At 43.9% G+C, this 27,763-nt stretch overlaps 4 protein-coding genes across 4 annotated transcripts; 1 reads left to right on the top strand and 3 right to left on the bottom strand.

Moving 5' to 3' along the window:
* The first annotated feature begins 2,052 nt into the window (after positions 1-2,052).
* Positions 2,053-8,012, top strand: LOC118118034 (purine nucleoside phosphorylase). The gene is made up of 6 exons (XM_035170811.2): positions 2,053-2,279; positions 3,333-3,502; positions 3,595-3,698; positions 4,925-5,100; positions 5,985-6,175; positions 7,003-8,012. The coding sequence occupies exons 1-6, from the start codon at positions 2,260-2,262 to the stop codon at positions 7,221-7,223; spliced, it is 882 nt and encodes a 293-aa protein (XP_035026702.2). The 5' UTR covers positions 2,053-2,259; the 3' UTR covers positions 7,224-8,012.
* A 2,470-nt stretch (positions 8,013-10,482) lies between these two features.
* On the bottom strand, positions 10,483-15,048 carry LOC118117863 (zinc finger protein with KRAB and SCAN domains 1). The gene is made up of 4 exons (XM_047342067.1): positions 14,626-15,048; positions 14,301-14,365; positions 12,120-12,213; positions 10,483-12,029 (listed from the first exon to the last, which is right to left on the bottom strand). Exons 1-4 carry the CDS (start codon positions 14,837-14,839, stop codon positions 10,969-10,971), a joined length of 1,434 nt encoding a protein of 477 aa, XP_047198023.1. The 5' UTR covers positions 14,840-15,048; the 3' UTR covers positions 10,483-10,968.
* Positions 15,049-15,984: 936 nt separating this feature from the next.
* LOC118117397 lies at positions 15,985-21,632 on the bottom strand. The gene is made up of 4 exons (XM_047342066.1): positions 21,094-21,632; positions 19,737-20,336; positions 18,444-19,217; positions 15,985-18,185 (listed from the first exon to the last, which is right to left on the bottom strand). The coding sequence occupies exons 1-4, from the start codon at positions 21,329-21,331 to the stop codon at positions 17,464-17,466; spliced, it is 2,334 nt and encodes a 777-aa protein (XP_047198022.1). The 5' UTR covers positions 21,332-21,632; the 3' UTR covers positions 15,985-17,463.
* A 411-nt stretch (positions 21,633-22,043) lies between these two features.
* On the bottom strand, positions 22,044-27,309 carry LOC124851064 (zinc finger protein 260-like). Its single transcript, XM_047342068.1, has 2 exons — positions 26,901-27,309; positions 22,044-24,888 (listed from the first exon to the last, which is right to left on the bottom strand). The coding sequence occupies exons 1-2, from the start codon at positions 27,199-27,201 to the stop codon at positions 23,897-23,899; spliced, it is 1,293 nt and encodes a 430-aa protein (XP_047198024.1). The 5' UTR covers positions 27,202-27,309; the 3' UTR covers positions 22,044-23,896.
* Positions 27,310-27,763: the final 454 nt, after the last annotated feature.

Here is a 27,763-nt window from a genome sequence, read left to right as displayed (position 1 = left end):
CCACACACACACACACACACACACACACACACACACACGCCTGCAAATATTGTCTGTGTGCAGATAATTAAAAACCAGGTGTCTAGACCTACATCTGGTTTCTATCTACTGTCGTGTTCTTTTATCCCAAGGTATGAGAAGAGTCGGTCTTGGTTTGGTTAAAAAAGTATTTATTTAGAAGCAATGAAAAGCTACAACATAGCTATGGGCACTGAACGTACAGCCCCGTACAGCACGGGGTAGTCTAGAGTCGCCCCGAACGGACGGCGGGTGCAATATTTATAATAGTAGGTAGAACTTCATTGGTCAATAATGAGGGGGAGTCACTGTGGCTAGTGCACAGGCATGGTCCCAGCCCCTTGGCACTGGAATCCGCCAATGATGAGGAGCCGCTCCCAGTTTCGCCCCTCCTCTGACCGTTGCTGGGCAAATCTTCACATTTCTAACAGTTTGGTTTGGTGTTTTAAAACACGGCTTGTGAGTCTTCAGTATGGCATGCACATTTTCTAGACAAAACAACGCCTTTCCTATCTGTCCTTCAGACCCTAGTGGCAGCTGCTTGAATTCTTTCTAAGGGTAGGTCACAGTTTCTTAAGAAAACAGTGCATTCATGTATGTGTGATGTTTGAATAAAGCTAATGGAGTTTAGGCTGTAATATAGTAAGTTAGGTATGAGAACAAGTTAAAGTACAGTGTATTGTATGCCACAGATGTAGAGTCTCCACAACAGGCCTTATCAGACAGGTGCGAGACTGAACTGCGATGTGACGCACACACACACACATACACTAACCAACTTCAAGATTAAAACCAGCCAGCAACGGCTACTAATAGTCACTATGTGAAGGCCACACATTCTCCCACATATTCAGCCCAAACTGCCCCTGCCCCCCCCCACCCCTGTCTAACCTACAGCATTTGTTTAGAGTTCAGTTTCATTGCCATCTTCACAGACACACACACAAGGAAAAACATAGATTTTAGTCTTAACAATACAACCTTAAATTATGTTGCTGTTTTCCTGTTGCATGTGTGTGTGTGTGTGTGTGTGTGTGTGTGTGTGTGTGTGTGTGTGTGTGTGTGTGTGTGTGTGTGTGTGTGTGTATTGGGGGGTTTCCACTCAAATGTTTAATGAATCTTAATCAATCGTGACAGTTTTCATATTGAGTTGATTATTATTTTGGAAAAAGTGCAAACTCAGTGAAGGAAACAGATGTTTTTTTGTTTGATTTGAACTGATTTAGTTTCATTGTTCTCGTGCAGGATTATTGCATCAGAACCAAACTCGACACGTCCACGTTGTGTGTGCTTCTATATCTGTGCGTTCAGGTACTGTCGGACATTTCCTACAGCTAATACTCATTAATGGTCAAAGACTAAATAAGGAAAATAAATAAAAACTAAACTAAACTAAAGTACTACTTTAAAGATTATAGTAGGACATAATAGTACAAGAATGCAGCTTAAATGCATACTTAAACAGTATAAAAGTATTTTCTATTTCTTAATAATAATACAGGACGGAGAATAAAACTATAGAGAATTAAATCTATCTATCTATAGTAAAAAATAAATGTATATTTATGAAGAAGATTATAAGATAAGATAATCCTTTATAAGTCCCACAAATATGTGCTGTGTTGCAGCAGCAAAGAGGACAGTAAAAAATACCCATCAAGTATAAATATAAATGGAAAAGTACAAATATATACAGTGTAAACAGAATATACACCGTTAGCCATTGCATTACACAGAAATTAATATTGCAGTGATGTGAAATAAGAATATAAAGTGTCGCCTATTCGTAGTTATTCAGGATCAGCGCCTAATAGAAATAACAATGGAAAGAATAGAGAGAATAAATGAAGTAAGTTACACAAGACAGGAAACGAAGTGGCATTCCAAGTAATACTCGTTTTATTCTATCATTTTCCTAGTAGATGTCCTCTATGTGGACATTTAAAAAAACGCATCCTGAGTTATGAAAACTCCCTCATTTCCACATCAATTCCACTTATTTATGAGGAAGCTCGTGAACGCATCATAGTTCGCTGAAACCACGAGCGTGTCGGAAACGCACGAGCCACGCCTGCGCCGCTGCCAATGGGCGCCGTGACGCCCCGGAGGTGGTCATTGGCGCGTGGGGGGGATATATGGATCGCAAACCGGGCACCAGTTCCATCATTAGACCCGGGTAAAGAGTCAGTTTAACACGGATCAACCGGCGCACTCCATCAGCATCACGCTTCCATCTTCCTCATGTCCGAGTCTGTCTGCGGGTGAGTTAGAATTTGATTTACTATAATAACTTTACTTAAAAGAAAAGGTGTCTGGTCCTGTTGCATTTAATCATTTAATCACATTTCTACATTTGCTACGTGTGCGTCCCGGATTCCTCAGCAGGTCCCTTTTGGCGCGTTTCGAACCGGAAACATCACGTGTACTCGGTTCTCTCTGGTGAACCCTGTGTTGTAAATGTCTCCTTCACGTCACGTCACATTATTAAACTGTTCACTGAAAGAAGCGCGCTCCCGCCTCGTCACGATGGCGCGGAAGAGGAACAGTTTAATCGTAACGTTAACGGTAATAAAAGAGCGCGCAGCACCGAACCCCGGGTCCCTCCCCTAGTGGGCACCAAACGCGCCCCAGCATCATTTCTCCTCTCCAGCCCCCACCCCCAACACACAGACACACACACACACACACACACACAGCTCTGCAGACCCTGAGTCATCACCACGTTAGTCTGAGGGGTCGGTTACTTACTAGTTTATTACTTTGATCTTTATAAAGGAGGAGGACAGAAAGAAGTCAGACACCAGATCAGGATGCTCCTTAATCCAGTTTCTTCAGTTTGGTTCTTAATGTTCACTTCATGTTCTTCTGCACTTAGTTAATGTGTGTGTGTGTGTGTGTGTGAGTCTGTGTGAGTGTGTGTGTTTGAGAAAATACTTATCATGAAGGTGTGTTGCGGTTCCCTGCTTGATGTGAACGTTACGCACTGCACTACAATAGAACCAGTCGTAGCTCGACACCAGTAAAGATTACTCAATACCAGTAAAGATTTTCATTCCAGTTCAGTATTAACTGGACAGGATATGCCCGCCTCCTGAATTCCACCTGTTGAATCACATATTCCTCCTTGTCACGTGCTGGTTATTAACCTGTGGATGCAGATCATTTATTTACACTTCATCTTAAACAGAGCTTTTTGTCTCTTAAAATGACTTTTATCCTGGTGTGTAATATAATATATGATATAATATAATCCAGGCATTAAATATGACTTCATGAGTTCATCCCACTGACCTTTGTTTTCCTGCCTGTCTCAGGGACAGCTATGAGGAGTGCAGGGCCACAGCGGATTGGCTCATGTCCAAGACACAAGTGCGGCCGACCGTGGGAATCGTGTGCGGCTCAGGGATGGGGGGGCTGGCCAAGTTGCTGAAGGACCCGCAGGTCCTCAAGTACAGCGACATTCCCAACTTCCCACAGAGCACAGGTAAACAACACCCTGTCTGGGAAAACACAGCTGTTAATCTGTGTGTGTGTGTGTTGTCTAACAGTGTGAGTGTGTGTGTGTGTGTGTTGCAGTGCATGGTCATGCTGGACAGCTGGTGTTTGGAACACTGAAAGGGAAACCGTGTGTTTGCATGCAGGGCAGATTCCACCTGTACGAGGGCTACCCCATCCAGAAGGTGAGTTTAAAATCTGCACCGGTCGATAAAGTCCAAACCTGGTGTGTCGACTACACAACTACACAACACGTGTCCTCGAGTCTGCACCAAATCTGTCCTGTGTGTGTGAACGGGGCAACATGATGTGTAGGGAAGATGGAGTTGAACAAGACGACGCACTCATAAGAGCAGGTCTCAGATGACTTGTTAGCAGCGTGTGATGAAAGCAAACACATACAGACAAGTCTATGATGACGTTTTCGGGCATGTCTGAACAACGAGCAGCTGATGAACTGTCCCTGCTGCTGAAAACATCTCAAACTGACTTTTCAAAAACTCAGACGCAGACGTTTGTCTTTCAGGTTTGCGAAGCATTGTGCACAAACTTCCTCGTGCACAGTTATCAGTCGGGAGACTACTTTGTTTCTCCGTTGTTCCCATGAGAAGTGAAACCAGAGCTCTGTGGAGAAACAGATTTCCAAACGTTATCTGCAGAGACACAGATGCTCAGAGGTTCTCATGGAAGTCTCAGAGTTTTCTGGCAGATTCCCCCGGAAACACAAACTTTCTCAAAACCTGAACAAATAAAAATCGATCTGCTCGGCGAGAAGCAAGTGAGAGGTTGTTCATGTGTTTGTGTGTCTCTGATGTTTATCAGAGTCTGAAATATCAGCAGCTTGTTTTCATTTCATTCCTGTTCAGTGAAAAAGAACTGAAAACAGCCTGAGGCTGTAAACACGGAAATGATCTTCCTGCCTCAAATGTTCTCGTGTCAGTGGAAGTATTTTGTTTGGTACGATTAAAAAAACAGAAATGTTCCCTCCAGAAATGTTTTGTCCATTTTGGCTCTGTTTTAAAGTGGTGGTGTGTTCCCCTGGATCGCGAGACTTTCAGCATTAAAATACAGTGAAGTTCGATACCACTGATTTCCTCTCCAATCCGTAAAACCAAGGGTGTTATCGCCGATACCAAAACAAAAGCTAACGTTACACACTCGCTAACTAACCCCAGAACCTCTTTCCTCCTCTTCCTCTTTATTCAGCCATTGCATTACACACCAGGTAATATCTCTTCCTCATTGCGTAGTGACTCTCCACCACAAAAATACAAATTTACCCCAAATTAATGAAGAGTTCAAATGTTGATCGTAGAACAGAAATGTTTGAGATCTGAAGTATCGATATTTGACCATCGATCCACACCCCAATACTAAGATGCTACATTGACATCTACCTGCCGCTCTCCAGATCACTCTGCCCATGCGCGTGTTCAAGCTGATGGGCGTGCAGACGATGATCCTGACCAACGCGGCCGGAGGCCTCAACCAGGACTACAAGGTGGGAGACATCATGATCCTCAAGGACCACATCAACCTGCCGGGATTCGCCGGAGTCAACCCTCTGGCCGGACCCAACGACGACAGGTGGGCGGAGGGATAAACGCAGGGGAGGGTTTTATGACGGCACATAATCTTTAAAGCTGCTTGTGGCTGATGTTTGACGGTGAAATGATCAGAGAAACGAGTATGTTCTGTATAATTTGGCTTTGGACCAAACTTCTCACTGAAACAGAGACTCCTCAGTGTTTCAGGACGCCAAAGAAAACATCATTTTCTTATGATTAATAAATTCTGCCTGAAGGTTTCATCTGCTCAAGAAAAGAAAAAAAACACTCTCATTTGAATTTCCCCTCTGGAGATAAAACCAAGTCTTATTTTTCTTACAATTTCAAGCAAACAATGGCTTCACTGTGCAAAGCCCCCCCCCCCTTCATCTGGTGAAATATGTGCCTTTTTGAAGGCTCCTACTCTGAACTGACGCATCTGATGCTGGCGTCAACAAGAGTGTCTGTTGTTCACAGAGGCGGCGGCACAGAGACACTTTAACACACTGACAAGAATCCTCAGAGAATCAGAACAGACTGATTCATTTCTACAGACAAATCTACCTGAGGCTGCAGAGTAAATTTACTACAGACTGTTTGTGAAGATGGATGCGTGGCAGCTCCCCTGAAGTTAAACCAAACCGACAGCGTGAGGAAGTGGAGACCAACTTTAATGACATTCTGTGGAATTTACAGCGTGAAGGAACAGGATGAAGAGCAGACGGTGATTCACACACATCAGGGGTATGACAGAGCTCCTCGTACTCAGTGGTCATGAGTGCTGTCGTCTGCCCTGCGTCAAAACACACTCTTTGTGTGTAGTGTTGTGAAATTTGTCTTTTCACCCAACTTGTGTCATACTTTCCGTACCACTGCTGTGTAGATGATGACAGTTGTACTTCAACATCCTCCTCCTCCCCGCAGGTTTGGCGTTCGCTTCCCCTGCATGTCTGACGCCTACGACCGCGAGCTGCGGCAGCTGGCACACGATGTGGCATCGGAGCTGGGTTACAACGACTTCCTGAAGGAGGGAGTGTACTGCGGCCTCGGAGGCCCATCCTTCGAGACCATCGCCGAGTGCCGCATGCTGCTCGCACTGGGCGCCGACGCTGTGGGTGAGTCGGTAAATCTCTGAGACAAACACAGATGAATGCTCAGTGACATCAATCATTCTCAGGCCTCTTAACACTGATCTTTCCCCTTAAACTAACCCTTTAACCTTAAGTAGCCCTTTAAGCCAACAATAAAAAAATCCTCCTCATTCAGTACAGTTATAGGTCATGGGGTAATAACACAAGCTCACGTGCACACAAACGCACACAAATGACTAAAACAGAAGGAAGCGAGTCACAGGACGTGTCATTCAAAAAGAATGTGGACGAAGACCCACCCCCCCCACCCGGCCTCTGTGTGGGTTGGGTCCAGACAAGAAGAGAGATGATTGGTTAGAGTATCAGGCTAAGCCAATCAGAAGTAAGGGTTTGGGCCTTGCCCTCCTAAATATCCTAATACTTTACATTTAACAAAGTCTTTTCACAAACTCATTCACAAAGTATTAATAGTATTTAAAGTAATAGTAATATTACTTTATCACTAATAAGCTCACTTCTTACACCCTAGTGTCAGATTATAAAGCTACTACCATAGTTAATGAATAAATAACGAGGTCATGTGTCATTTGTACCAATTTATGTAATTTTATATTTTACTGCTAATATGTCTGTGTATTGTGACACAGTAGAAAGTCCCGACAGTCAGTTATCCAGTAATCTATTATAATAAAGAGATGAAATGGGATGGGAAACACTTGTTTTTGGCAAATCCAGGTAATTCATACGTCATTGCACTGATTTAATAATGATTTCATGCTATTCCTGCCATGGTTTATGATACTTTGATTCCTATAATGTCCTTAAACACTCTCTCCGTCTTCTCTCTGCAGGGATGAGCACCGTTCACGAGGTCATCGCCGCCCGCCACGCCGGGATACGCTGCTTCGCCCTGTCGCTGATCAGTAACCGGTCGGTGATGGACTACGACAGCCAGAAGAGGACCAACCACGAAGAGGTGCTGGAGACGGGCAGGCAGAGGGCCGAGCACCTGGAGAAGCTGGTGACCACCATCGTGGCTCGGCTGGAGCAGCACAACAACAACAGCTGCTGAGCCTGCGACTGGCACCACGGTGCCTGGTCCCAGATCAGCTCGCCTGCTTCATCTTACCATCTTTGTTAGAACGCTGCAAAATCTCTGCTTCAAACCTGCCGAGCTTCATTAACAACTTTATTAGCAAAACCTACTTTTAGAACAGTTTCCACTCACTGCATCAGGTCTTAAGATCATGAACCCTGCTCCTCTTTTTTAAATACATTCCTCCATTTGTTATTCATTGATCATTTTTAGGTGTTTCGGGTCTTTTGCAGATAGATCCTAACTTAGTCCTTCTGAGATATAGTAGTGCACTGTGTTCAGTCAATCATAGTGTTTCAATGAAACATGGGATTTCTAACTTTACAATGTCAAATATGTATTGGTTCAGGTCCTTTACATTCCCTGGTATGTTAATAACCACCATCGAGAAAACTGTAATTCCAATTCGGGTTTTAAACAAACCAACTCATCGCTGCATTGCTTTATCATTCCTTCTACTGTAAAGAAGGTGTAAAGTTTTATAAGATATTTAAACAAAATGTAGTTAAGTATGTGTTTTTATTTGTTTTGATAATATATCTTGTGTTTGATGGACATTTAGTTGAAGAAAGGGAGGATGTCCTGCACGGTGAAAGTTACCAAAGTGTGTAGATTGGATTCAAACCTGCACTTCTCATCACTGTTAACCAACAGCCTGCTTGTGCTTTCTCTTAGAGGTACTAATTTCTCTTAGAGGTACTAATCTGAAGACTGTAGACACTGGGAATCTACTTTTTCTAAATAAAAAAGACTCAGCAAAGTAAACAGTGTTGTCTTTGTGAGCTACGTTCATAAGGGAAAGGTCATGGTGTGTTTTTAGCTGTGGGATGTACGAGACCTTTCGGCTGCACGTGGTCTCGAGACCCAATTCAGAAGAGGAGAAATCCAGCCTATTTTATAAAGTTAATAGTCCGTTTTTTTGTAATTTGAGTGGTTACATGTCTTTAAATATATTTGTATTTGTTAATCAAATTACCAGAACCTAACTGCCATGCTGCACGGAAGCATTTTCATTTATTATAGGCAGTTTGCAAATTCATCAAGAGGTTTTCATCAGCGTTTGTTGGTTAGCAGAAAAACTAGTGGACGGATTATCATGAAAGTTGAGTGTTGTCTCAAATAAACAGAAACTGAGATGCTGTAGCAGTGAGATTTAACTGGAAGCACCAGACCACAGGCACAGTGTCCTGGGCTGTGTGCTGCAAACTGTATTCATCCAGTGTCATGTTTAATATTCAGTGTCTGAGATGAAGCCATTAAAGCACCACCGGGCGGAGGAATTCAAAACACAGGCGGCTGTTCCTCTGGGAAACAGCTCAGCATCACGATGGTTGACATTTTTACTGTCAGTTTGACCTTCACCATTTCCGCAGCTTTCATTTCTCTCTGCTCTGCTTCTTTCCCCTCACTCTCTCCACTACACCGCCTGCACCCACTTCCTGGTCCTAAATATATCCACGCTGCCACTTGTCCCCTTCCTGGTCCTCTGAAAAAAAAAACATTTTCCGTGACGCTCGGGGGTTTCTGTGTTTATGACCTTACAAGGTTGTGGGAATTTTTATGAGCCGTGTCTTTTGCCTGCAGCGGATGATCAGGTCCAGGTGTCTGCACAGAATGTACCCGCTCATTCCCTGTGGGGGAGGGAAGCTATAGGTGAGGCAGAGGCACGGTAACGACTGGCTCCTCCTCTGGATGTGCAGGTTAGATTTATGGCTGTACACAAACCCCTCGATGTACTGATGTTATGTTATTTGGATCTGCACCAAATCGCACAGACTCATGAATATCAGTCCCCTAAATATGTCAGTTTCTTTTTAAATCAAGATCCATGAAAAATTCTCTGTGAAATCAAGAAAATGTTGAAAATGTCTAGGTTGTACTCCCCTGCCCCCCCCCCAATGTAAACTGGCTTCAGCGCCCCTCCAACTCTTGAAAGGATAAACTGTATAGATAATGAACAAATGGGTTCATCCATTAAAAGCTAAATAACAAACTCCTGCAGGAATCCTCAGTGGAAATCATCAACTTCAACACATTCACTTCCTCCTCTCGCTCCTGTAAACACCCGAGTGTTAGTGACAGTCCACAAATCATCACATAACAAGGAAGAGTCTCCTGCAGGACATATTGTTCCAGAGCAGTGTTTACACTGTGCTCTGTCACCTGCGGAGCTGTTTCAATACCAAACTAAACACTAACGTGTTGAGAGCTGAAATATAATTAAAGTACAGGCCAGAGCACAGATACAATTACTGCATTACTTGTACATATATCGACATACTTTTCTTTCCAGATTCATAAGGTCACTGTGACTTTTGACGACTGAAACGTAATCACTTTATCTTGAAGAAATTCCCTCAGGCTCTCTTGAGATGTCACATTCAAGAGGCCTAAAGAAACATGGAATGAAGCCACCGTGACATTTGGCCACTGAAATCTCATCAATTTATCGGTGAGTCCAGATGAACTGTACCAGATGTAATGAAATTCTCTTCAGGCAGTCCTAATAAGTCACACTCACAGGGATGTGAGGTCACTGTGACCTTGACCTTTGACTCTCAAGCACCAAAATCAAATCAGTTCATCTTTTAGAAGAAATTCCCTCAAGGCGTCGTTGAGATATCGTTCACAGGAATGGGACGTACGGACGTACAGACAACGCAAAAACATACTGTCGCCGGCGCGGAGAGAGACAGGCGACGTTTTCCTCTCAGAAACGTGTGGATCGTGAGACCACATGAAACCAGACTGAACTCAGGAGGGTGAAACTTTTAAAGCAACACTGTGTAACTTTCTTTACCTTAAAACAGCAGCTTCAAAATGAGTTTGCTGCTTCGTTGAGTGAGAACATGGAGAATGTCAGAAGAACTGACTGAAGAGTAAAGCTGAGTTTATCTCCAATATAGCTCACACAGGTGGCTCCTATTAAAGTAAACAGGAAGTGATGGAGTCTGGTCTCCTTCCTGCACTGTCACGACTAAAGATGAGTTACACTGCCCCCTGGTGCCATCTCACCCTCCACTGCCACAAAGCTGCAGCCTTCAATGACTCCGCAGTTTGAGCAGTGGATGAACTCATGAGTCAGTTCGAAGTAAATGAATCTAAAACTATTCTGATAAATCGATTAATCGTCATTTAATCAACAAAAGTCCCAAAATCGCACTGGATCCAGCTTCTTGAAATGTAGATTGTAGATTTTTAGTTTCTTCTTTTTCAGTCAAAGGAAATTCAGCTGTTGATTTTAACAATGCTTTTAATATAAATCATAAGAAATAGCAAAGAGAGATTTTGGGGAAACAATAATCAGGCTTTTTTTGTTGTTTTTTTACAAAGTTGACCCCGGAACATAAACCTGAGAGCATTGAAAGCAAAAACCCACGTGTGGCTGTAAAGGGGAAGTTGATGAGCATGAGATGAAATAAATAAAGCTCATTTCTACATCTTTTATGCAGGAAATCTACAGGTTTTATGTTGATGACTTGTTTTTTTTGGATTCACTAGCTTTGGAAGTGTCCTAAGAAAAAAAGCTGACGTGTTTTGGAGGTTGCAATGCAAGTTCACATTTCTGATAATTATAAAAGAAGCATTTAAAAAAAGAAAACATTAAAATCCATCCAGATGGATTTTGCATAGTGACGTATGCATTAATATAGAAAGTCAAGGGTACGAATGAGAGTAAGTTTGATTTTGTCTCAGAAGGTCATCTGTGTCTTTTCACCCCTCAGCTGTACGTGTGAATGATTCTGTGCCGTTTCAGATGGTGCATCAGGATGAAGGTCTTCCCGCACTGCGAGCAGCTGTAGGGCCGCTCGCCGCTGTGAGTGCGCTGGTGGACCCTCAGGCTGCTCTGCTGCGTGAACCTCTTCCCGCACTGCCCGCAACCGAATGGCTTCTCGCCCGTGTGCGTCCGGTGGTGTATGCTGAGGTGGGACGAGCACTGGAAGCTCTTCCCGCACACCGTGCACCAGAACGCCCGCTTCCTCTTGTGGCTCTGCTGGTGCAGCTTGAACTGGTGCAGGCGGCCGAACGTCTTCCCGCACTGCAAGCAGACGTAGCCCCGCGCCGCGGCAGAGAAAGCCTTGTGGGGGTTGTGGTAGCTGCTCGGTGTGAACGTGCTGTGTGAGTGAGTCACGACCGGTCGGTCTCCAGATGTGGCGTCCCTCTCGGCGTGCTCGTCCGGCGGCTTCAGGTGTGCAACGTGCGACGCGTTCCTCTGCGAGTACATTTGCTCCTTCTGCCTGTCCGGCTGTGGGAGCGCGCCCGGAGCTCTGTTCTGAAAACCGGACGACTGCGGGACGTCCTTCTGATACTCGCCGCTGTAGATCCCGTTGCACGGCCTCTGAGAGGACGACTGCTGGACACCGGTGGACTTGCTGCTGTTCGAAACCACAGCAGCATCCGAGTGCTCCGGGAAGGTGCTGGAATACTCCTCCACCATACTGGAAAAGTCGGGAAACCCAGCGTCAATGTCGTTACCTTCGATTATGGACGACCAGAGTTGATTCTCTCGTTCGTCGATGGAAAAGTCAGCGGCAAGTTGATTCAGCTTCCCGGCGCCGTGCTGACATCCGTCCTGACTGAATCCCGATCGCTCCTCCTCCTTCTCCGTCTTGACAGTGAAGTGAAGGCCGCTGATCTGTCCTGCGTGATGCCCAGAGTTGTACAAGTCACTGAACTCTGACGGTTTTAGCCTGGCGACCTCTGGATGGGATAAGTGACGGCCCTCTTCCAGCTGCTGGCTCTCCCCCGCGGTACCTGGGTTGCAGTACTGCACAGAACCACCTGCAGGAAGCAGGAGTGGAGGGAATTCATCTGTTATCTGAACCAAAAAGAAGTTTTAAAATGTATAAAATCCACTTTCTAAAAACTCACCAATGGGTCCAGCGGTGTCACTGATCCACAGCGGCTCATCTGGACTCTCTTCTTTAATCGTGAAGGAAACAGCGGCATCTTCCATCTCTGGAAACTAAATCAAGAGGTCGTGGATTAAACATGAAATACTTCAATGTTAATACCACATTCACCCTCATTTTTGCTACACTACAATAAATATGAGTTTTTAGCAGTTTAATGCTCCACAATGTTCACCAGCCAGTCAACAACTTTATATCGTGCGCAGTTTGTTTGCCTTTTTCATGAAAAAGCAGTGATTTGCTCGGTGGAACTCTAAATTGTCAATAGGTTGGTTATTTGTTTTTATATGTCAGCCCGACTTTCACACATTAACAGCTGGGATCAGCTCCAACACAACACAACACTCAAAAGATAAGAAGTGCAGCTAATGGACGGATGACGACAACTGACGAGGGTCAGCGAAGTTGCAGGAATAAAACTAAAACAATGAGCTGAAAGACACTAAAACAGCCTGACACTTCTCTGTGGATTCTCCTCTACCAGTGATAGAATTAACATCACAAAAAAAACCTTTCCCACCAAAGTGAACCAAGTGTAATGCTACTTCGGAGCTGGTTCAACTTGCAAAGCTTTTAAGAACCAGTTTGATTTTCCAGCCATCTCTCGCTGTCTTGGCTCTCAGGCTTTTTCTTCTAAGCTACGTCTAATTTGCCTTAGACCTCAACCGACAACCACACAGCAACAAGACCATTTGTATCCTCTCCTCCCAATGTGCACCTATAGGCAGTTCTTTCTTCTAGACCAGCAAAGAGTCGGTGCCGCCCTGGAACAAGATTTTCGGATCGAGAGCCAGTTCTTTGGCCGTCGAAACACAGAGAACTGGAACCAGTTTAGGCCCTGGACTCTGCCCTGGACCTGCCCTGGTGGAAAAGGGGTAAAGTTTGTCAGACCTGATGGCTTCTCTCAGGTGCCAGAGAAATTCCAGAAGGTTTAAAAACCAGGATTCAGAACAAGACCAGATTAACCTGACCAGAGGCAGTGGAGCATGAAAAATATTTAACCCTCATTCCTACTTCTCTCTGTGCTTAGTTGACGGGGAAATTACTGGAATTCAGGTTTGCAACTTATAATGAAGATCCTCAACCCAGAGATAGGGTTAGAAGTCAAGACCCAAAGAGAAATGAGCGGTCGACTGTATTTTGCAACACCAGGGACGTCGATGAGCAAATTTCTGGAAAGATGAAGAAAATTGCATCAATAAATCTTCAGGGAGCGAAAAACCAATCATTTTCTTTGCTGAGCTGTTTTTGTCCTGCATCACTGGATGTGTCCACTTTATTTACATTTAATAAAGACGGACAAACCTTATTAAACCAGCTGATCCTGAGTCGTCCACAACCACAAACAGTCAAATCACAACTCTATCCATCCATCCATCCATCTATCCTTTTATCTATCCTTCTATCTATCTATCCTTCTATCTATCTATCTATCTATCTATCCTTCTATCTATCTATCTATCTATCTATCCTTCTATCTATCTATCCTTTTATCTATCTATCTATCCTTCTATCTATCCTTCTATCCTTTTATCTATCTATCTATCTATCTATCTTTTATCTATCTATCTATCTATCCTTTTATCTATCTATCTATCTATCTATCTATCCTTCTATCTATCCATCCATCTTGCTGCTTCCTGCACTTTGTATATTTTGCATCTTTTTAAAAAGGTGTTGTAACATGTAAGTACTTTTGATGTTTGAGAGAAGCCAGAGGCAAATTCCTACTGACGTGGACCCTAAAGTGAATCTGTCGGTCACCATGAACCAATAACCAACAGGGGTGACTCTAACCAGAGGGTCGGCGGTTCGATCCCAGTCTTCCCCATCTGCATGCCGCAGTGTCCTTGGGCAAGATCTATCTAATTGCCCCTCAGAGAAAAAGTGCTGCCCATGGATGCACTCTATGAATGTGTGTGTGAATGGGTGTGTGAATGGGTGTGTGAATGGTAATAACCTGTACAGTGTTCTGAGTGGTCAGCGAGACTAGAAACACTAAACCAGTCAACCTGAGGATGTTGGGGGCCCTGGGGTCTCGGGGCCCTGAGGCGGTTCCCTGCTTTACCTTGATCCAGGTGCAGCTTCATCGACACAAGTAATATTATTGGTATATATTGAATTTTGGAAAGGTATGAACCTTAATATCTCCTGAGGAATGACGACAGTTGGTCCCTACATCCGTCCCTCGGTCCATGTAGTTTTCTGAGAGGAGGAAAGAGGTAGAAAAACAAATGTAGGAAAGTGACATTTGATGTTATCTAAACGAGGAAATGCCAGAAATCCTAATACAGCACATGGATACAAGTGAGATGTTCAGGTCAGCTGTTTAACAACATGGTGGGACGTGTGGTTGTTGTTTTCTCATTGCAACAACAACAACAACAACAACAACAACAGCAGCAGCAGCATGAAAGGATGAAGTGGTGGCTTTGATCCCACCGAGTCTCAGCGGAGCTCCTCACCGAAGCCGCGCTGCAGCTGCGTGTTCTTCTTCTCCATCGTCTGCAGCTTCCTCTTCAGCATCTCGACCTCGCTCTGCTTCCTGGAGATCTCCACATGCAGGAACGCGCATTTGTCATCGACCAGCTTGGAGATGTCCGCCACCGCCGCCTTCAGCAGCACCTCCATTACGGAGGAGAGCTGCGTCTGGAAGGAGATGCACGTCGCCATGTTCATTCATAAACAGGAACTGTGTGCAAGGAAGGAGGGTGGGGGGTGGGGGGGAGTGGGGTGGGGGAGGAGAGTGTGCAGTAAGAATTAAAAAAAGCTGCTTCCGCGCTGTGATTTGGTTTTGAATTGCGAAGAGAAGCGACGCACTAGAAAAAACAAAAACATGACATCTGTGTTTGCTGCTGAGAAGAAGTGGAGGCTTTCTTCCGTGTGGCGGAGGGATCTACCGTAAGTGCAGGAGGAGACGCGCAGGGAGATTACATAAAAAAACATGGAGGAGGAGATGTTCCAGGTGAAAAAATAAAATAAAAACTGCAGGTGATTTAATTGACTGTGTTTCTGTCACAGAACTGAACTGTGAACACTGAAGGACGACATGTGTTCAAGAGTGTGTGTTTAAAAAGGATAAAACCTCTAAATGCTTTCATCCTATACATTGTGTGACTTATGACTGCATACTATGTTGTACTGTGTACTATGTTTTGGGTACTTAATATATTGTGTACTTATATATTCTGTTTTTGCATATTCATGTTCTGTCTTGGTGTTGCGTTGTGATATTTGCATATATTATGTAAATATATATAAAGTAATTTTAGATTTTTCATAGAATAAAAATTAACTGGGAAAAAAAACTATCAAATTGATCTCTACTGAAAATAATAATAATTTGTATTGATTAAAGTTTTTCTTCTTAAAACTTAATTTGAAAGGCCTCTCGTCTGCAGGAGGTTCCATCAGTTTAGCTCAAATTTGAAGAATTCTTATTCCTTTTCCACCAATTGGAAACCAGAAGGTGAGAGAAGACACAAAATGTTGAGGGAGGAGGAAGTGGAGCAAAGATTTAAACATTCAACACTGATCAATAATGAAAAACTAAACTAAAGTACACTGAGACTGCAGACGTCTGGCAACACCCAATCTAGCAATGTTAAGGAAAGTGACTAGTACAGGTAAATCCCTTGATCCACCGGTTTATCCAGTTTCACTCCAAAATATCAAGGACCCTGTGTTCGTGCCCCACCCCTCCACCACATTTCTTTGCAAGCAGTTATGTAGTTTGTGTAATCTTGGTGACAGACAACAGACAGACAGATGGTGATTAAATCATTATGATGGAGCCAATATAACCAAGAGCCAGACTCAACAAGTCTGTTAACTGAGTTTTGAATTTATTTGAAAAACAGAGCTCAGCAAAAACATTGTGCGATACCCGTGACATCATCATAAAAAGGAAACAAGATTAAATCGATATAAAAATGTAAATGTAGAAAAATGACTTTGTGAAAGGCAACAACAGAAAGTCAGTAAGACCGCAGGAGTTTTGTTTCCCATGTGAAAATGGAGGCACTCGTCAAACTGGAATATAAAAGTATTCCAACAAACTCTTCAGCTCCAGTGCACATTTCACTCAGAACACTGTCAAGCAGACAAACAGCTTTTCACTGCTGTCAGTTAGTTTGATCTGACAGGGACAGACACGGACCCATCGAATGACAAAATAAGAGACGTTTTAAATTCCTTTACTTCTGTGAATTCTTGATACGCAAACAAGGATTTTCTTTCATTTTTCATTCCACCCAAATTAAACACTTTTTGTTCAGCCATGTCATTGACTTCTTTATCGATTATTTAAAAAATAATAAAAATCCCTTTACCATAATTATATTTTTTTTAAACACTAAAGCTCAAATTATCCTCTCATTACTTATACAAATATTAAAGGAAATATCCAAAGAAATAACATTAATTCAAATTCCAGCAAAAGAAAACACAACCTTGTGTTCTGGGAGACGGTTCAATAACAGTGTTCAATAATAAAACTTATTTTAGCATGAACAAAAATGTAACTTAGATTTTCTTCAATTTAGCTTTGAAAACAGCCAGAAGGCTTCTCCACAAAGTTATGAAGTTATTGTCTGATGTTTTTTGGAGACGGTCAAAGTAGCAGCATTTTGTGCAAAGTTCTTGAAAAGTGACGTAAGTTAGACAAACATTTTTGTCTTTACTGCAGAAGAAGAAAATCCTTCTCGGCGCCGCAAATAGAAAAATAACATGGTTCTTCAGCTTTGGCATTTTATGGAAGAGTATTAGGTCCGGGCATGAGAAAACAAATGAGAAGAGGGAGGTTAAAAAAGGTATAAAAAAGAAACAAGTTCAAATGTCAAGAGTAAAGTCGAACTAAATCACAGGAGGATATTTTTTAAATGTGTTTAACGAGATTAAAATTTCAAGATTAAAGTCAAACTTTGAAGAATAAATCAAACTAACAAATTCTTGGAGCCGCTCCTTCAATCGAATCTGAAGTCTTTCCTTGACCCAAATCTCATCCTTCCACCGAGTTTCAAAGAAATCAACTGAGTAGTTTTTGCGTAATACAGCCAACAAACAATAGAACAGAAATTAAAAAGTACTCTCCTTTGCAAAGGTAAATATCTTTCACCTATTTGGTTCAACTTTGTTCTCAACATTTTGACTATATTCATAAAAATTAAACATCATTTCCATAATTTAGTTTGACTTAAATCTGAGCATTTTAAATGTATTCTTAAAATGAAAAAATAAAGATCTTCCTCCTCTCTTTTCTTTTCTCTTAAATCTGACCCTGAACTCGTCCGTAAACGTTGCTTTTAATTACTGATGTTTTTACACCGGTGCCGCTGAAATAAGATGAAACTATCGAAGCTCTGCCCACAGCTCGAGCATATGAAGCAGTTTCCTCTGGCGCCATCGCAGCTGTCCTCATGGTCCTCGTGGTCCTCGTGGTCGTCTAGCGACGTCATATCTATTTCAAACCCGGTTCCCTCTCCAGTCCTGACGCTCGCTGAGCCGTAATCGTTCACCTCTTCAGCGGCGTGTTGATCCTGCAGCTCGGACGCAAGGCGCATGTCTGAGCTTCCTGAGTGAATTACCATCGCTGCGTAGTCCACGTGCATCATGTCTTCGTTTTCCTTGTCGTTCAGAAAAGGCAGATCCTTGATCGGCGACGCCAACGTGTATCCCTGCTGCTCATTGGCTGCGGCGGGACTGAGCTCATACTTGATGTCATGTGAAAGCACGCAGACGGTTCGTACCATGGCTTCACCGCTCTTCTCCGTCCCAGAAGTCCACAGCTCACTTTGGTCCAGCGCCCCTGTGCCACCATCGGGCCGTACCTGACTCAGAGCGGGAAAATCCTCCCCGTTGGACTCCACCTTCACCATCACCGTGTGTTCACCGAGCTCCTCCCTGTCCGCTAACTGTTCCTCAAACGTCACCAGATCAGGCTTCAGCTCCACCACGTTCTCCAGCGAGTGATCCTCAGGCATCGTAAACATCAGGTGATGAGTCTCCAGCAGATCTGGGCTCTCCCCTTCGGAAAGAAAACAGAATTAAGTGAGCAAACCGACAGAATGACTTTTATACAGTTTACTGCAGAGGTGCTTAAGTGTAAGATGTGAATCAAGTAAAGTGGTGGAGTTAAATATAATATAATGGGAGAGGTTTGTCATCTACTGAGCAGAAAAGCTAAAAGTTAAACGATTCCAGTTTCTCACATTTGAATAAAAGCGGTTTTCTCTTCTACAATATGAATCTAAACATTTGGCGATTTTGACGGTTTGTCTCTTACCATTTCTGTGCGTCTTCATGTGGACCTTGAGGCTACTTTTCTGAGTGAAGCACCGCCCACAGATATGGCAGCCGTACGGTTTCTCCCCGGTATGAATCCGTAAATGTGTCTCGAGGTGGCCGGTCCGTTTGAAGATCTTCCCGCAGTACGAGCAGGCGAAGCTTTTCTTTGGCTTGATCACCTGAAAAGAGCTGCTCCCCATCTGCTGCTGCTGCTGGGCATTCAGCGCGGCCTCCGACCCGCCGCGTAAACCTGCTTCGCTGGAGACGAGGAGCGTGTCTGACGATCCGTAGGGTGTTTGGGAGATCAGGCTGTTTTTCAGCTCCCTGTACGGTTTCCCTTGGAACGAGAAGGAGCTACAAGAAGCTTCGCCCGGTGCCGGGAGTAACTGAGCGATCCCGGGGAAGGACGTCACATTCTGTGCCGAGCTGCTGAGATATTCCATCCCGCTCATCTCTGTGTTGTTCTGTCCTTGTAGCCTCGACCTCCACTGCCGGCCGTCTCTCTCGAACGCTGGGAAGTTCTCACCGAGGTTTTCCCCTCCTTCCCTTGGCGGCTCGTTCCCTCCCTGAAACTGTGGTCGTGTTATTGTCTCCTCTACGGGCTCAGATTTGACTTGTACAGGTGGAGGGAGAACGTCCTCGTTCTCAGGCGGAACATCTTCAGCGTTGGTCCGGCTCTTTTCCTCGGGGAGAGGAGTGTCGGCACATGGGTTCACCTCAGGAATCTGCTTCTCTTCAACCACCTGGACGTCCACTAGTGTGGCCTGAATACCTGTCGACGTGGAGAGAAGAATATAGTTTTACCACCTGTACTAATTCTTTCAAAATATCTATATAGGAAACTTGTCACACAGAAGAATGACACAGCAAGAGACCAACAACTGCAACAATAATAACACACATATTAAATAAATTTCAATTCGTCAATAGACTCTAATGTTTCTTTCACTCGTCCAGTTAATAATAAAACCAGTGACCTTATTGGGGATTTGATGCCCTGTGACCCAGTGAGCCGTCCTAATCCCACCCTGCTGAGCTTCCCCCCCCCCTGATCCCCACCAGCTCCCCAGACAAAGGTCTTGACCTCTTTTAGCAGCAGAGCAGAAGAAAGATGTCGATTTTCAGGGGTTTAATCCAGAGAATGTTGCCCGAGTGCAGCAACTCCCCATTTAATGACACTTGAAAACTGCCAAGTGGAACTTTCTAGAAACCGAAGAATCAGAGAAAGCCTGTTTCTCAAAAGGAAAATCTAACTAAAGTTTCCTCCTTCCTGTCTAAGGGTCAAACTTACTTCTTCTGTGAATCTTCATGTGCTCCTTGAGGCTGCACTTCTGGTTGAAGCGTCGCCCACAGGTCTCACAGCGATACGGTTTCTCACCGGTGTGAATCCTCTTGTGTCTCTCCAGGTGCCCAGCTCGCTCAAAACATTTGCCGCAATAAGGGCAGATGAAGCCCATCTTAAACTTGAGCCTCTTCGCCGTCCTCCTCCGCGCCGTGTTGCACGCGCTGCGACACGGACCGTAGCCCAGCAGCTCGCGGCTGAACGGGCTCTGCTGAAACCCCCCCGAGCTGCCGCACGGCACGGCCGGCCCAGAGTCCAGGGAGGATTCTGGGAGACACGACAGGGAGTTCTGCCGTACGTTTAGATAATCCCAGTCGCTTTGTCCCGTCTCCTTGTCAGTTGTCGATCTCCACTGTCTGTTATTATTCCCTTCACACGGAGTCAAGTCTTCTCCCGGCCGCTCAGCCTGACCTCTGACCTCTTCACCTCCCAGTTCCACGGAGTCGGGTTTGTCCTCGACTCCCTCGGGTTTGGACGAGCAGCTGTTGTCCTTGTCAGCGTGAACGTGTTCATGTGAGATCCTCTCGTCCCCGCTGGAGCCGCGACCGCCTGCGGAAACACAAAGATTCAGTTGTAGAGCAGTTTGTTGGCTTCTAGAGTAAACCTTTAACAAGAAGCATAGCTTTAATGTCACCATGAAATGTGTGTTTTAAATTCACAATAAAGCGAAGCCAAACCATCTTGATTGCCCCCTGGTGACCGGCTGCAGTATAGGTCATAAGCCCCAAGCCCCTACAGTCAAAGAAGTAGTTCTTATCAAACTGGTGTTTGTTCAAATGTTTCCTTTTTCCCAGTAAGTTTGGATTTAATAGATCAGTGACGAAGAACCATGAAGAGATTTGTTCTCTGCCTGAAATGGCGCTTTGGAGGAAGTTTAATAATCAACGACACAAGTTCATGAAATCCTCACTTTACCTTTAGTGCCTCAGTGTGTGTCTGTGTGTGTGTGTCTTAGGTTATACCGTGTGTTTACAGTAGTGTTTTGATTGTGTGTGTGTGCGTGGTAGTGTTGTGTGTGTGTGTCTTAGGTTATACAGTGTGTTTACAGCAGTGTTTTTATTGTTTGTTTGTGTCATGTTAGACAGTGTGTGTATAGTTTTGTGTGTGTGTCTGTGTGTGGTAGTGTTGTGTGTTTCTCAGGTTATACAGTGTGTTTACAGTAGTGTTTTTATTGTGTGTGTGTGTGTGTGTGATGTTATACAGTGTGTGTATAGTTTTATGTGTGTGTGTGTGTTTCTCAGGTTATACAATGTGTTTACAGTAGTGTTTTTATAGTTTGTGTGTGTGTGTCTCCGCTCCGGCTCACCGTCCCCCCCGCGGGGCTCGGGTCTCCGGGTCCCCGGGGCCCGGGTCGCCCTCAGCTCGCTGTGCAGCAGCCGGATGTTGCTCCTCAGCTTCTGGATCTCCTGGTCCCGCTGACACGTCTCCAGCCGCAGCAGAACCATCCCGTCCTCCACCAGCTCCGCGATCTCCGCCGCGGCGGCTCTGGACAGGGCTTCCAGGATGGAGGCGACCTGAGCCCGCAGAGCGACGCTGCTCAGCATCGTCACGAACCGACCGACTCACCGGAGGAGCCCCCGGAACCTTACGACGACAACAACCGACACGAGTGAGAGAAGCGCCGGACGCCAAGCCCCCTGGGTCGGCGGCGCCCCCCCCGGTGACACGGAGCAGGTGACGGCCGGAGCCAGAGCTTCAGCTGCGGCTCTTCACCGGGCTCGGTGTCGGTGTGTTAACGTGACGCGTCTTCGGCTAACGGAGAACGATCGGTACGGAGAGCGGAGCGGGCTGCCGTTACCGGAAGTGATGACATAAATACCGTAAAGACGGGGCAGCGGGCGCAACGAATATCCCCGAGCCACTTCCGAGGTTAGCCCTAAAAAATAAAAGATTAAAGACAAATACATAAATGAATGAAACTGACAGACAATGTTCAATGATCCACAAAGTTTTAAACCATAATACTTAATGTAAAAGGGCTTATTTCTGTCTAAATTGTATCTGTATTTACCTGCAGGGGTTGTATTTACCTCTTTTCACTTTAAAAATAAACAAAATATTTACCTTTATCAATAATTCCAAACCTTCTGCATGTTGTTCTGACATCTGTTTAAAAGTGACATGTTTATTTTAACTCTTGTTTAGTTTACTTTAAGAAATTTCAGCAACATTGTGAACTGTGACCTCTTTGATATGTATGAAATATGTAATTAAAACACAGCTGATTATACTTAAATCAGAATCTTTTAGGCAAAATGGGAAAAAAATAATCATTAACATACTTTAATATCAAGAGAAGAACAAATCTCCACAGATAGATTTGAATTGCGGTCAAACACAAAATGTTATTGCATAAGTACACATCGCACACTCCCGTTCCTTTGACGCACATCATCACTACCTCACCCAACAATGAGTTCAACATGTGACTTTAGGTTAAATACTCGGCCTGTATCTCGAAGGTTAAAACACAAATAGGAGACGTTATAAAAAGGAGACGACACCTGTAAATGTACAAGGCACTGAAATACCTTTGGTGAGGACTGATAGTTAACACTAAGGATGCAGGGATCCGGTGTTTTCTCTCCTGATATTGATGTTTATACCATCGATGTGTTTCCCACTCCTGAATGTGAGAACATACATCATTATATCAGCACACACGTTAGAACAGTTAATAAATTACATTACATTACATTTTCCTCATCCGTGCTTTGTACAGTACCAGTATGTCTGTCCATGTAAGGTGGACATTTTTACTTCTGCCAAGGAAGTGATGTTTTCATCAGCACTGTTTGTCTGTCAACTTGCTCAATTACACAAAAACTACTTGACAGATTAACACAACACTTGGTGGAAGGATGCAGAATGGGTCAAGGAAGAACCCATTACGTTTTGGTGTGGCTCCAGATCAGGAGGCAGATCCAGGAATTATTTTACACATTGCAAGATGGGGCATTTTTTCACGTGTTCGCCCTTTGAATAATTCATGGATCTGACTAATCAAGGGCACTGATACCGAGTGTGTGCAGTTTAGTGCAGCTTGATGGAATTGACGGGGACTGTGGGGACTTGTCGAAGGCCTACTCTAGTTATGCTTGCTTCGAGTTCATTGAGATTATAAATGAGATATTTACTGCCACTAGATGTCGCACTAGCACCAACACAAATGCTTAATTACCTGCACCCCCCCTCCCCCCTCGTGTGTTCTCAGTTGTTGCCTGTACAGTCCATGGGTGCCCAATAAGAGCGACCCCTAAACACACACAAGCTAAATAAAGTTACCCTGCAAACAAAAAAACAAACCAGCAAACTGTGCACAGTGGTAAAGTGGATGTGGTGCTTGATCTCATCTGCAGGTTGGTGCTCTTGTCGGTGCTCAAGCCTTCGTGTGAGAAAAGTGTGTTTTTAAAACTTATTAGCTCAGCCCTGATTTCACAGAACACTTAAAAAGGGCCTGCGTGGCGGCCGGTAGATTGTCATCATCATCATCATAATTATCATAGCTGTGAGGAGCCTGGAGACTGTATACAAATAAGTGAAGCCATTAGGTGTCACAGTGGTGGGCAGGTGTGTTTGTGTTCTCTGAAAGGAGAAGGGTTCGTGCTGGCGATCGCACAGGAGCCATCTTGTACTTCCTTTACACCAGAATGTGCAGGTTTTTAAAACCTGGGTAAACCTGATAAAAAGGTGATTGACTACCCAGGTGTCTTGTTTTCATCACTGCCGATTTAATGAAGCCAATTAAAACCAGAGTCATTTGACCCGGGCGTGAATACGACTGCATCCATCCACGTTGCAGACATAAGCCAGATGTTAGTGGGTTTTCAGACCAGTGGAAAAGGGGCTGTACTGGATAAATGTGGGGAGAACCAACAGAGAGGGTCTCACATGCACTAATATGAACAGAACAGATACCAAAGCAAAGCACAGAAAGAAATCCGACTTCATTATCAGCTCAGGATGCAGTTACTCCACTACATCTTTACATAGAAAACAGTTGTTAATATTAATGTTTAAAATCTCATATAGATATATCATACTATAATACAAAAAGTACACTGGAAAGATAAATAAAATTCTCTTCAGTCTTAGTGCGTCACTGGGAGCTATCTTCCTTGCAGGTGAATCTCCTGATGGATTTTGAGGTTGCCCAGCACCGTGAAGCTTTTCCCACACTGCCCGCAGCTGTACGGCTTCAGGCCGCTGTGGAAGCGCTCGTGTCTCGTGCAGTTGTCCTGCCTGGAAAACATCTTGCCGCAGATTGTGCAGCTGAACGGCCGCTCGCCCGTGTGCACGCTCTGGTGCGTCTTCAGCCGGGTCTTCTGCGTGAAAGACTTCCCACATTCCAGGCACCTGAAAGGTTTGAAGAGCTGGTGAGTGGCCTTGTGCTCCTCCAGCTGGGACAAGCGGGGGAAACCCTTGTTGCACACGGAGCAGATGAAGAGTTTCTGATTTGCTCTCCACACGTTCATGAGCCTTTTTGTTCTCAGGTTGTTTCTACTGAGGATGTGATCTTCTGTGGCTGCGGCCGACCTCGGCACAGGAGGGACAGCGGGTGAGCGCCCAGTCTGTTGCGGAGGAGACTGCAGACACTGGTTCTCACTGGCTGCCGGGCGTGAAACCTGTCTCGATGGTTCATTACCCACAGACTGTGAAGTGGTGCCTGCTGAGCACACAGGTTGAATCTCTGTCTCTACTTTTATCGGCACACTTGTCGAAGCATCTGCACTTTCCTGTGTTGCGGTTGGAGAGTTGTAGGAACTTTCTGTATTTCTGTGAGCAGAAAATTGCTCCGCGTGAGAGGGGAACATCTGCCCGTGCTGCTGCTGCTGCATCGCTACAGAGCTTTTCTCAAACATGCCACAAGCCGCAGGAGGCCAGATCGAGTCACTTCGCTCTCCCACCTCAAAGCAAACGCTAGTCGCCGCTGTTGCAGTGTTGTCTGTTGCTTCCTGGAGCACAAGCTCCCCCGCTGGCTCATGTTTCACCGCCGGCCTCATGTCGTCACCGTCTTGGTTCCCATGCCGATGCTTGCAGAGTGAATCAGCAGCCTTTGGTTCCAGATACCCTGCACGTGTTTGCTCATCCTCTCTTTCATCTGCAAATAAAATGTAATTTCAATGTTACCTCCACAAATTCAAAGTCAACAAAGCAAGAACACAATTATCTTCAAGAACAGAACAACCCCACGGGTATTTACTTAGCCTGTTTACTGGGAGGTGTCCGTGACTGACAGGCCGGGACAAGGTATTTAGTGTAATTCCTTAACACAACATTATGTCCAGGGCAACAAATGTTCTACCTTCAATTTGCTGTTAAGGTTAATGAGGTCACATGTCAGTTGATCTACTGAAAACTTGTCCAAAGTTTCTAAGTTAGTCATTTTCAGAAAGACGTCAAAGTGCTGTTGAAAGGCATAAAACAAAAATTACCTGATAGTGTAACTAAAAAAAAGTTTTATTTTATAGAACAATACAAAATATTTTATTTTAATGTAAAAATTAAAAATTCTTGATTTGAGGTCAATATATTCCGTTGTAGTTGTGTTTTCTTAATAGTTATTTATAATAAACTGTCAAATATCTAGCCTCAATTACATTTCTTTGTCGACTGCTCTCAGTATCAGAAATGTTTTGCTTTCTTATTTAAGTGAGTAATACTGAGAACAGGAAACACTTGACTGAGGTCTTTATGGAGATGAAGCTTCTTTTCTGTGAGGAAGGTTCAAGTCAGACACAAGAGACAATGATCCTCCTCAGCATATATTCGAAAAAGGGATCAACACACAGAAACAACACACAAGCCAAAACTCGCAGCCTGAGGTAGAACATGTCCAGTGATCGTGACGTTCTCTCGAGACATGACCGAGTAAACACAGGATCCAGATGTAGAGTCAAAGTAAAACCTCAATCAAACTGTTGAGAGATAGACGAATATGAAAAGTGTCTTTTACCAGAGGTTTAAAAGAAGAAACCGAGCGAGCCGGTCGTACCAGGCGGCTTTGTCCCGTCTGGTTTTAGCCTCGATACTGGAATTACTGAAAGATCTCTGCCAGATGGTCGCTGGCTTTAATTCAGGCGAGTATGGAATCAGTAGGTCGCAAGTAATCTGGAGCGACACCGATAAAGCCTCAAACATCATCAATAGCATTTTAAATCCAGTTCTGAAAACATTAGTACAAAAACAACAGGAACTGTCTTTGTGTGGGTTATTTCACAGGAGTCAGTGATTAGTGCTGTTGCAGAATATTAGACCGGATGAACTTTAAGTTTTCAAGTTAAATAAATATATTGAATATTTAAATTTGAGACACAAAAATAAATAACTTAGCTTGTTATTGTAACACCAAATTCCTGCACAGGGTTTTAATGTAGGAAAACAGAGAAGCTATGATAATAGCTAATGATAATTAATACATTTTGAAGTTGAAAACAATTCAGTGTCATGTTTTGAGTAGAAAGTTAATAGTTTAGTTTATAGTTTAGTTAATAGTTTAGTTTTTAGTTCCCCATTTGCATTCATTTCTGGTTTGACTAATCTAACAATGTTATTTTGGACTTTAGACCATTTTCCACAACTGTCAGAAATTGTATTCATCAAACAACTCAATGATAAAATAACTGGCACATTAATCATTAATGAAAATAATTGTTGGATGCGAGCCCAGTGAAAACTCACATAACATAACTTACTATTCTGATTACTGCTGGTAAAGGCTCAGGATTCCTGCTTTCTTCAGACTATGATGTCACAGTTTAGTTTTGGTTATTTACAGACAGAAGCGAAACAACAGTGAATGTTTGAAGTCCCGAATGTAACAGGAGACTTTAAACATCAGTGAAGAATCTCTACTTGTGTTCTATCACATAAGAAACGTTGATTATAATCTGGTGAGTTCTTAATCTGAGATATTTTAAATGAAGTCTGGTGATAGAACTAAAAACAGAACTAAAGTTAATCAATGTTTCAAACCCGAATGTAAGAGGAGATGATAAAAACTCGTTATGAATAATTAATTTAGTTCTATCGCGTAAGAAACGTTGTTTATAAACCGGTGAGTTCTTAATCTGAGAGATTTTAGCTGAGGTCTGGTGAGACGGACCCTCTCACCTGTCGAGGGGACCTGGGTCCGGGCTGCCTGCTCCTGCTCCTGCTCCTCCTCCTGCTCCTCCTTCTCCTGCTCCTCCTCTGTGGTTCGGGTCTCGGCCGCTTCTCGAGCTTTGCACAGTTCCACCTCCATCAGCTTCAGGCTCCTCTTCAGCTCCTGGATCTCCACGTCCCTCCGACACATCTCCAGCCGCAGCACCACCGTCCCGTCCTCCACCAGCTTCGATATCTCGGCCACCGCAGCCTTCGCCAACACGTCCATGATGGCGGCGAGCTGCGAGCCGAAGGCGGAGGGGAACGGCATCCTGTCCCCGAGACGATCACGCGTCAAGGTTCAAGATTTATCCAACAACCTGCAGAGTTCGAGTCCCAGCGATTTACCTGCCCTTTTATTTTGGTTTACTTCCGGGAACGGTAGAGAGCGGATGTGACGTTAAGAAAGGAAAGGTGTAACTTTCCTAAAAAACGCGAATCACAAAATTCTCGCCTTTGAGAAAATACAATAAAATATATAAAAAAATGAAAATCTCTTAATAATTCCTGTCGAAATTCACTTGATAATAAACAATAAAATTAATTTATTTTAAAACAATGTATCGATTTTACCATGTGAAAATATTTATTAACTACGAGTAGCATAAATATACTTTTGTACATCCCTGTACGGACTGTTGCTACAGAAAGATTTATTAAAATTTCTTTTAAACGCATGAAATAAAATGGAATAATCTGTTTATTTTCCAGATGATGTTTGCCGTAGGAAGGAGCGTTTAAAAGAACTTGAACGTGAATATTACTTTGGATGTCCATGCGCTATAATTCTTGTTCTATATGTGATACTTGTTCCAATTAAATTAAAATAAATA

Source organism: Hippoglossus stenolepis, chromosome 11, assembly GCF_022539355.2.
Source record: "Hippoglossus stenolepis isolate QCI-W04-F060 chromosome 11, HSTE1.2, whole genome shotgun sequence".
Classification (NCBI taxonomy): Eukaryota; Metazoa; Chordata; class Actinopteri; order Pleuronectiformes; family Pleuronectidae; genus Hippoglossus; species Hippoglossus stenolepis.
This window is presented reverse-complemented; position numbering and strand designations above follow the sequence as displayed.